This window comes from Colletotrichum acutatum, assembly GCF_030867785.1.
Source record: "Colletotrichum acutatum strain CBS 112980 chromosome Unknown BDZ83scaffold_67, whole genome shotgun sequence".
Lineage (NCBI taxonomy): Eukaryota > Fungi > Ascomycota > Sordariomycetes > Glomerellales > Glomerellaceae > Colletotrichum > Colletotrichum acutatum.
The window spans coordinates 198,697-208,650 of record NW_026849061.1 but is presented as its reverse complement, the minus strand read 5'-3'; the positions used below and the strand labels follow the sequence as shown (position 1 = coordinate 208,650).

The 9,954-nt window shown below is 51.3% G+C and overlaps 4 protein-coding genes across 4 annotated transcripts; 3 read left to right on the top strand and 1 right to left on the bottom strand.

Annotated features, from left to right (window-relative positions):
• The first annotated feature begins 1,187 nt into the window (after window positions 1–1,187).
• Window positions 1,188–3,132, top strand: BDZ83DRAFT_626770 (pectin lyase). Its single transcript, XM_060508589.1, has 3 exons — window positions 1,188–2,050; window positions 2,109–2,923; window positions 3,026–3,132. The coding sequence occupies exons 1-3, from the start codon at window positions 1,505–1,507 to the stop codon at window positions 3,033–3,035; spliced, it is 1,371 nt and encodes a 456-aa protein (XP_060363375.1). The 5' UTR covers window positions 1,188–1,504; the 3' UTR covers window positions 3,036–3,132.
• Window positions 3,133–3,361: 229 nt separating this feature from the next.
• Window positions 3,362–4,335, top strand: BDZ83DRAFT_626768 (uncharacterized protein). The gene is made up of 4 exons (XM_060508588.1): window positions 3,362–3,664; window positions 3,732–3,863; window positions 3,982–4,057; window positions 4,122–4,335. The coding sequence occupies exons 1-4, from the start codon at window positions 3,404–3,406 to the stop codon at window positions 4,178–4,180; spliced, it is 528 nt and encodes a 175-aa protein (XP_060363374.1). The 5' UTR covers window positions 3,362–3,403; the 3' UTR covers window positions 4,181–4,335.
• A 705-nt stretch (window positions 4,336–5,040) lies between these two features.
• BDZ83DRAFT_626764 (major facilitator superfamily domain-containing protein) lies at window positions 5,041–7,209 on the top strand. Its single transcript, XM_060508587.1, has 5 exons — window positions 5,041–5,410; window positions 5,467–5,507; window positions 5,573–5,823; window positions 5,880–6,817; window positions 6,871–7,209. Exons 1-5 carry the CDS (start codon window positions 5,301–5,303, stop codon window positions 6,992–6,994), a joined length of 1,464 nt encoding a protein of 487 aa, XP_060363373.1. The 5' UTR covers window positions 5,041–5,300; the 3' UTR covers window positions 6,995–7,209.
• Window positions 7,210–7,345: 136 nt separating this feature from the next.
• Window positions 7,346–9,220, bottom strand: BDZ83DRAFT_393324 (D-isomer specific 2-hydroxyacid dehydrogenase). The gene is made up of 4 exons (XM_060502805.1): window positions 8,444–9,220; window positions 8,331–8,383; window positions 8,185–8,266; window positions 7,346–8,130 (listed from the first exon to the last, which is right to left on the bottom strand). Exons 1-4 carry the CDS (start codon window positions 8,794–8,796, stop codon window positions 7,530–7,532), a joined length of 1,089 nt encoding a protein of 362 aa, XP_060363372.1. The 5' UTR covers window positions 8,797–9,220; the 3' UTR covers window positions 7,346–7,529.
• Between the last annotated feature and the right edge of the window lie 734 nt (window positions 9,221–9,954).

Here is a 9,954-nt window from a genome sequence, read left to right as displayed (position 1 = left end):
CTCAGCAACATGTGGAGAGAAACAACAACGGCAACTGCATATTTGTGCTTGACTTCTTCAAAATGTGCTGCATGCTTCTTTATGTTATCAAGACTGATATGCGTAAGATAACAAGGAATATCCAGCAATCATTCCAACATTTTCAACGCAGATTTGGCAGCCGGACCCACTACTAGAGTCCAACGCGCACAATCGCCATGACCAAACTACTAGTCTATGCGTACAGTGCAGGAACGTTCTGCAATCTATTCGGACACATCCCGTCTCCCCGTCTACTTACGCCACTCCTTGCATCTAATTGACGGGCCTGCTTGAAATTAGATCTTGCTTCGTTCCCTCCAAGATGTCTGATTGATCGCTCAGCATGGAAAAGACTCGTATAAGCTGTACTATCCGTCTCAACTTCAATGTAACTTGAGACCGCTGAATGTTATTTGTGTGAGGCCCACCGAGTCTGGGGCAAGCGGGGTACACTCTCCGAATGACTGAGTAGCGCCATGACTGAAAAGCACCGGACATTTAGATCCGTTAGAGATTCGGTCACACAAGAAGTCGTACAAGATAATCCTCGAAAAGCGGACATCTACAAGTTCAGTCCGACTTCTCAGCCATCGACGAAGACGACGCTGTTGGCTACTGGCAAGACAGAAGCTCCTCTATCACGAAGAAATGCGAATGCGAGAGTGGCCCCTGTCAAAACTCCAGTTTAGTGGTTCTTGTTTTCGGCCCCTTTAAGGCTTAACCCTCAGTGTGCTCTCACAGCGGAACATCCCTTTGGATCGGTATTACGGCATCAGCCGATTTCCTCAGTTTCTGCACTTGCTGAGATACATGCGATGTGAAACCTGCTCTGATGGACTTGACAGTCATGAGCTACCTTGGATCGAAGAAGGTTTCCGCGCCGGAAAAAAACTGCGCGGGCTCATGAGCAGGTACCACGAACGACATGCCCAAGTAGAACAAGATTGGAAGGTTCCGTAGATATTTGCTTACATTTGGCATATGGGGCCGTGGAGGAGACGTCACTACTCTCAATCGAGCAGACTTTGTGTCCCATTCAGGGGGGCGCGTAGGGCGCACGCACCGCAGCAAGATTACAACTAACCAATCAACAGGCTCTTGAGGAGCGCCTTACACCTATTCGATCTGTCAGTTAAATTAAAGTGACAGGCGTAGTCTGTAACAGGTAGAAAGACTCCTCCTCTTGGTGAGCCGACGAGCTTTGCCGTATTCGCGTATGAGAAATGGCTAGCATCGATGCTTTATCAGAGGCTGCCTCCTTCCGTAGGTTCGATGAGGCTGGGTTTTTCTCAATTCATTCTCTCTTGCTATTGGGTCACCCTCAAGTCTCTCTTTAACTTTCTTGTCTTGAATTACCTCATTCGAGTCTGTACATTCGTTGAGTTCTGGAACTCACTATTATCCGCATTCTTTTCTTCACAGTCTTTATAAACCTTTTCCGCGTCTCGAAACCTCCGCGGATTCCGCGTTTCTTCCGGACACAATGAAGTCGGCTGCAACCATCTTGGCGGTCTTGGCGGCCGTCGCCAATTTGACTTCCGCTCAGACCGTGAGCGGGAAGGCGGAGGGCTTCGCAGCCGGAGTTACCGGCGGTGGAAGCCTTGCTGCCGTCACGCCCAAGGACATTGACGAGCTGACAAAGTACCTCACCGACGACGAGCCCCGTGTCATTGCTCTTTCTCAAGAATATGACTTTACCGAGTCCGAGGGCACGGAGACCGGCACGGCATGCGCCAGCTGGGGCACCGGCGCCGCTTGCCAGAGAATCATCCAGGACGACTGCGGCAGCTCCACCAAGGAGACGGACACTTGGTACAAGGCCGCCCGTACGCCTATCGACGTTGGGTCTAACAAGACTATCATCGGTGTCGGTAACAAGGGTGTCATCAAGGGCAAGGGCTTGAGGATGCAGGGCAGCAACGTCATTATCCAGAACATTGAGATTACCGACCTAAACCATAAGTACGTCTGGGGCGGCGACGCTCTATCTTTCGCCGGCGCGGACCTTGTCTGGGTCGACCACGTCACAGTAAGTAGACTTCTGCCATAATCTAAGTATTCGTAATTCAAAGCTGACCTGAATCAAGACTACCCGTCCCGGTCGCCAGCATTATGTGTTCGGCTTCACTGCTAGCAAGCGCATCACCCTGTCCAACAACTTCATCAACGGAAACTCGACCTACTCCACTGGCTGCGATGGATACCACTACTGGACTTTCGAGATGGTTGGTAAGGACGACCAGATCACCATGAAGAACAACTACGTGTACATGACTGCCGGCCGTGGTCCCGCCCTGAGCGGTTCCACTCTGCTTCACGCCGTCAACAACGTCTGGGAGGACACCAAGGGACACGCCATTGAGGGTGGCGAGGCCACCGCTCGTGGCATATTTGAGGGCAACGCCTTCATCAACGTCAAGCAGCTCGTTTCCGACTACAAGGGCAAGCTCTTCACCGCTCCTGATGCCACCACCGCCGCTGAGTGCAAGACTGCGCTGGGCAGAGCGTGCGAAGTCAATGTCTTCGAAGACACTACCGACGCATTCAAGTACACCGACACTTCCTTTTTCAGCGACTTTGATAGTCTCACCATTGCCAGCGCCGCAGCTGGTAGCGCGATCAAGACCACTGTCCCAAGCAACGCCGGCATGGGAAAGCTCAGCTCTTCCTCTTCTTCCTCCGATGCTACAACTGAGACTGCCGCCGAGACTGCCGATACCGTCGGGGCTACTCCCTCGGCCGCTCCCGTAGCATCCACCTCTGCTGCGCCCAAGGCTTCCCAGGCTGCGACTTCTGGCTCCGTTGCCCTTTACGGCCAGTGCGGTGGCCAGGGCTACTCCGGTGCCACGACCTGCGCCTCTGGCAAGTGCCAGCTTGTCAACGACTGGTACTCTCAGTGCGTCTAAGTTGATGGATTGAAGTCAACCGGATGCGATCTTGAAAGCGAGAAAGGGAATAAGTGTGCACATGATCACGGGCAACGGCGTCATGTTGCGATACCCACCTCATATTAATATCATTTCGGATTCATCGGATCCATGCATGTATATTTTTCCTCTGTAAATACCATTTTGGCCTGGGGCCATGTAGAAAATATTAGCGTTTTGCATCAAGTAAATCCTCCTACAGGCGAATACTTTCCTAATTCGATCTAAAGACTGAAACCCTACTATCCGGGCAAGGGTTCTGAGTCTGCAGAGCTTCAGCTCGTATGACTAGCTCGCATGGTTTGGTGACTTAGTGGGATGGGTAAGGTGAGCTAGGTCCGCGGCAGCGGACAATATCCGTAGTTGACTATGAGATGAACAGTCAACATGGCCCAATCACCAAAGCTTTTCAGGTTCCGATTTCCCGGGACAAAAGCTTCAATTGTGGGCGACTTATGCAACGACGGAATTATTCGTCGAATCGTGGGTTTCACTGCCTCTTGTTTCCACTTTCGCTCTCGCATTCGCTCCCTGCTGTGGCTCAGGCCACGCCTTGTCTCCAGTTCAGCATTCTCTTGAGTCGTGAACGAGATCATCGCACATCTCAGCCTTGCGGCAGTACCGGATTTTACTGGAGACCCGATCTAGTTGAATCCGGCGATTGCTTCAACTATGTCCAGCCCTACGGCTATGACTTACTGGCATGCCAAGCAATGGTTATTTAAGATCTACAGATTCCTCTCTCCGACAATCATTCTATCAACTCACACTTCAATCAAACAGTCAACAGTCGCTTCAACAACCACTCACTCACTTCAACAAACTCTCCTCCAATCAAACTACCTACTTCGTTCTCAAAATGCAGTTCTCTACGATTACCGCCTTGATGACTTTCATTCTCGCTTCTGCGACTGGGTAGGCTGCGCTTGTTCTCTCAGCCTATTCGTGATCTCTTTCCTTCTTCGCTTATTATCATGACAAGACATATGGCAAACAATTCCCAGAACTTTGTGGCTAACATTTCACTCGTTAGTGTCACTGCCAAGCACCACACTCGGCTTCACTGCATCACTGCCTCCGGCAGCGGGCAGTTCATCTTCGGCTTCCCCGTAAGCTCATATTCCTACCTCAAGCCTTATAACTTGTAAGACAGAGAGATTGATGCCGGTATAGAACGATGCTGCAACCAACAAGGTGTGCCCTGGCTTCTGCTCCGACTGCACGCTCGGTGACGATGATGGTCACCGTGTCTGCAACTCTGCCGGCAAGCAGATGGACGGCGATGGCTTCTCTAACGCCTGCATTGCTGCTGGTGCCAATGGTAGCGAGTAGGGTGCTTCAATAGTGTAGCCCAGCTATAGACCTGATAGCTGAGCTTTCTAGTGTCAAGTCATAGTTTAAATTGAATGACCTACACTATACCTGCTGTCTGCTTTCCGTGAATCAACGGGCCATACTTGATACGACAGCGGTTGCGTTTGTGAATGTTTCATCTCTTGTGTTTGTGCAATTATGCGCTCCGCACGCCATCTGTCTCTTCACTGCTACAGTCACGACCCCTATAGTTCTGCAGTTGGCGCTTCTATCTTCGGGCTTTGCGGGTCCGTTGCAAGAGGAACCATACGACAGCTATGCAAGGTCGGCCGATTTATAGTTAATGATAAGCTTTAGAGATTCTTACAAAGATGCGCTATCCATGGTCTTTAACTGAGCTTCTACAATCTTGGCTATTTCCCGTTTAGGCCACAGCAAAGTAGTGAACCCTGCTCAAACTTAAAAGAGGTGTTCGGATGGACCATCGTTGGCTCGGAGGGTAAACTCGTAGCCCACAATGAGCTTGGCATGGGTACAGTGGGCAGATATTTAGGGCCTAGGAGGCAGAATCCGGAGCCTTAGACTTCTTATAGATCCTCTGCTTACCAGGAATTGCGTTTCTGCGCGAAAAATTGCCAACTGCCGCGTACCCGCTCGCGCAATGTTACACGGGATGGCATCATCCTCTACGGCCCCAGTAAGACGTTTAAACGACACCTATTAAAGAAAACGTAGTCACCCAACCACAACTTACAGATGTGAATACCAGATAAGTTATCGGGTAAATAACTACATCCTGTTTATTGCCGAACCTGTCGCCATGGGTGCGCGAGTCTGGATCCTTGTCGGGAGATGTCCGACCCACGCCTGTCGGTGATGTGCTCCAGTGCGGCGTTGACGACTTTAACCAAGCATTTTCCGAGGTTTCGTCGAATACGGCCATGATAAATACTAATTGGTAGAGAACATGATGTCCTGTACCCGATATTTTCGTCCAGTACTGTTGCAAGTCCAAACACGACTTCAGACTCATACGCCATGTCAACGCCGTCGGTTCGCCGTTGGTACCACTGGTTTGCACCGACTGATAGCCCCGAGGAGAGAAAGCTAATCCTCAAACTCGACTTCCTCATCGTACCCTATGCTTTGTATGTCTCGATTTTTCTACATATTCTCTTCGACAAGACTGACCATACATCCGCAGCATCATCTATTGGGTCAAGTACATTGACCAGATCAACATCAGTAAATAATCCTACAAGAGATGATGAAAATTGAAAGGTTTTCCATTGCCGCTAACAAAACATCAGATAATGCTTACGTTTCTGGAATGGCCGATGAGCTCGGCTTCCACGGCAATGAGCTCGTCCAATTTCAGACCATCTTTGTCGTCGGCAATGTAGTCGGTCTTTTGCCATTCATCTACCTGTTCCCAAGGGTCCCGATGCATGTGCTTGTTCCGACCCTAGACCTCGGCTGGGGACTGTTTACTTTGCTACAATACCGCGCTCAGAGCTACGCGGAAATCATGGCATATCGGTTCATGGTTGCCATCTTCGAAGTGAGCTCTTCTCCTCTACCCCATCCGTCTCGGTTGAAGGCTGACAGATTACGCAGGCCTCATACTTCCCAGGCGTTCACTTCGTCCTTGGTTCATGGTATCGAAGCGACGAGATCGGCCGAAGAGGCGGCATATTCTACATCGGATTGACCCTCGGCACCTTGACAGCATCCCTACTACAAGCCGCAGCCGTCACCTACCTCGACGGAACCCACGGCCTAGCAGGCTGGCGCTGGCTCTTCATCATCAACGCAATCATCACACTGCCCCTCGCGGTCATCGGGTACTTCGTCTGGCCCGGCACGCCCGCAAAGCCGAACAAGCTGCTCATGAAGGAGTCTGAACTCAACCTGGCACGCTCGCGTCTGGAAAAGGCCGGCGCGTCAGTCGAGAGCACACCCTTCTCCCTGAGCCTCTTGAAGCGCGTCTTCACGAACTGGCGGTTCTATGTCTTGATCATCTGGGATATACTCTTCTTCAACACCAGTGCAAATAGCGCTGCCTTCTTGTTGTGGATTAAAAGTCTTGGTAGATACAGTACCGCACAGATGAACAACCTGGCTGCGCTCAGCCCTGGGCTAGGAATTTTCTTCGTATTGTTCATCAACTTTAGCGCGGACTTGTGGATTGGGCGGCCAGCTGCAATTACCCTGGCGTCGGCGATCAACTTTTCAGGACTGGTCATATTGGCTGTTTGGAACGTGCCGGAAGCCGCAAAGTGGTATGCGTTCAGCACAACGTACTCGGCGGTTGCAGTCTCCTCGGTGCTGTACGGATGGGCCAACATCATTCTCAAACACAACATTGAAGAGAGAGCTTTGACCTTGATCCTCATGACGGCCATCGCTACCTCTACCAACGCGTGGATCCCGCTGTTTGTATACCCGACTGTTGAAGCCCCGAGGTTTCCCAAGGGCTATGTGTACTCTGCCGTCATGGTTGTGTTGTTGGTCATCATGACGCAGGTTGTGAGGCTGTTGTTGGGTTCTCATGGGTAAGCGTTTTTGGTATTGAGATGTGGAAGACCAAGAGCTAACTGAGTGCTAGGGAGAAGAGGATCCGCAAAGCCCAGGACAGTGATAGCACTGCGGATTCTAGCGAAGGGCAGCAATCAACGCGGTACGAGACGTCTGACCCGAAAGGACCTACTCCTGTAGTTGCGGCAGTTTGATGGCGTCCTCATAGTGAGATGAGAGGGGTGTCAGCGTTTGTGAATGCTCCGATCGAGTCAACTTGCTTGAACAGTCTTCGTTCACGGCAGTACGAGACCAGGGCACAAACGCAAGGGACACAGTACTTCAGAATTCGTCGTGGCTTAAGTCCGTTGATAGTTGCAGATTGAATTTCGATTGCATTCTGAAATCAGACTTGAAGCTCAAGTTACGTGTTTCATGTGACGTGTACTGTCTTGAAAATAAGATCTTCACACGATGGCGGCAATCATATCACAGACGAGTGATGTTTGTTAGCTTCCGCGGCCGAGAACAACCAGGGCATCACTTCACATACTGTGCATTGAGTTCTCGTTTATTCGGCGAGTTACTGGTTCATCACCTGCATCTATGTTGACATAAGATGTGATACACCACGGCATGCTCCACGAGGGAGTCAATCTTTGGTGACACTCTTCTAGCTTTCATCAATTCATCACAGATTAGAGCTCTTTGCCCAGCCTGTATAGCAACCTATCCCCTATCACAAGCAACCTAATATCCCTCCCTTTTGTTCACTAGATTAGCCAGCTTCTTCCCCTCACTCAGCCTCTTCAAGTTCAACTCCAAAATCCCCAAAACCCTGTCCCCATAACTCGTAGACAATCCGCTAATATGCGGCGTAATCAATAGATTCTTCGCCTTCCAAAGCGGGTGCCCATCAGGCAGCGGCTCCGGATCCGTAACATCCAGCGCCGCCCCACGAATTGTCCCCTCCTCCAGCGCCGTAATCAAATCATCCGTGTTAATAATCGGACCACGCGCAATGTTGGAAATAAACGTCTTCTTCTCCGCCAGGATGCCAAACTCCTCGGCCGAGAGGAGGTGACTCGTCTTATCCGTCAACGGCGTCGCGACAACCAGCAAATCGAGCCCGGAGCCCAAAAAGGCGTGCAAGTCGGCCTTGGAGGCGCCCGAGAACCATTTGGAGGGGAACTTTCCTTCCGGGTCGCCGAGGCCGGGGGGCGTGTAGGAGTCGTCACGCTTGGATTCAGGGGTCGGGCGCGGGTGGAGAGTGTAGGCGTGGACTTTGAAGCCGAGGGCGGTGGCGACGCGGGCGGTCTGTCTGCCGATGCTGCCGTAGCCGAGGATGCCTCTGCGAAATTGTGAGAAATGGAACCTCGGCGTTGGATATGGATGAGAGACTTACATTGTGCGGCCGACTGCGTCTTCTACGAAATCGTTGCCGCGTTGCCAGTGGCCAGAGCGGTAGTTGTCGATGTATTTAGGAACTGCGCGATGAGGTCAGATGAGTGATTTCGGTGCATGTCATGTCTACGATGAGTTGTCTCTTACGTTGATGCTGGAACGAGAGGAACGTTGTTATGATCCATTCGGAAATCTGAGGTCTAGAGTCCTCGCGTCAGTAAAAAAGCTCCCAACCAGAGATCCTCAAAGACAAATCTCACCCATGGACACCATTCGCCGTGCAAAAGCTCACATCCGTGTCCTTGAACAACGGGTCCTTGAGAATGTGATTGGCGCCAGCACTCTGAAGCTGGACGTAATGCAGCTTGGGCGCGTCCTCGATGGCGGGCAAGGCGCTGCCAGTCAGCAGGATCGTCACGTCCTTCCACTCATCATGGTTGAAGCTGTCTTTTGGTTTTCTGTCGGCCCAGCCTAGCTCGTGATGCACCACCTTCAGGTCGGGGAATTCGGCGCGCACCCTGTCAAGCCACTCCTGCGGCAGTGGGAACTGCGAGAGAACAAGCAGTTTGTGGCCCTTGAGGGTCTTATTCGGTGGCGGGAGGAGCATGATCATTGGTGTAGTGGGTGTTTTATGAGGGACGCCTCAATGGAGAATCTCGGGGGTGAGAGAAGAGATTGGGTGATAAGCTTGGTTTATAGCTTATAAAGCAAAGCTGAGGTAAACTCGGGACGAGATGAAAGCCGTTTGTGTGAGTTGAGAGTCTCAGAAGCTCCGACGGGATTGGGGGGATTGATTTCGTTTCAGCTGATGATCGCAAAGCAAAGCAGGCCAAGCTTCCCAAAGCTCCAACCCTCGCACTTTCAATCCCACCATCGGCATCTTTATGGAATTCGTCGGGGTGCGGGGAGCTGCTTTGCGCATCGCAGGGTCGAATTGCGCAACAGGCAGGTCGGAAAGCCGCCGATGCGACCGATGGCCGGGGTGGGGGGACACCCAATGAACCAAGCCAAGGACCTTAATTCCTACTACTTTCACTGTAGAACTGCGTGGGGGAGGGAGGACGCTCTTTGGGGTTCAGACGGCAATGGCGTGCGGGAACATTGTCCATGTCATCATCACTGAGCAAGGATAAGGACAATCCTGGTCCAATTGTGAAGCGGCATTGGGTGTATTAGCATCAACTTATCAATCCGTCCCGGACCGGTGTCGGCGACGGGCAGGATATGCGGTGCTGGATACGGTTCTCCCGCCGGACATCAGTCTCAGCTCCTGTTCTAATCGCCGGGCCTCACACATTTGTGAGTGTAAGAACGCCATTGAGTTTTGGAGGAGAGAGAAGCTCTCATCTGCCTATCAGTACCTGCATCGGTGACTTGACTTAAAAAAGTGTGATAAGTCAATCGACCGGGGCCTTCGGAATGAAACGCTGATGCTTTGTATTTCACGATAAGAGTGATTTAGTTGCTCAACTCCACAATCGCGACCCATGCTCATGGCGATTTCATTTATGATACCTCTTAACTCAATTGAGATGCTATAGAGACTCATAAGGACTCATCATGACTTGCTCTGCTTGCAGTCCCATAGGAATTATCATGAGAGCTTAAATGAAACATCCAAGCAGGCGGTGAAAACAACGACGCAATTCTGCCGGGACAACTGAGGGGGACTTGCATGCAAGCTTCCCCACCACATGACATGAGGCGCGCCCTTGACAATCGTTTCTCAACATCTTATGGATACATTGTAGAATACAGTAGAGATACAAAT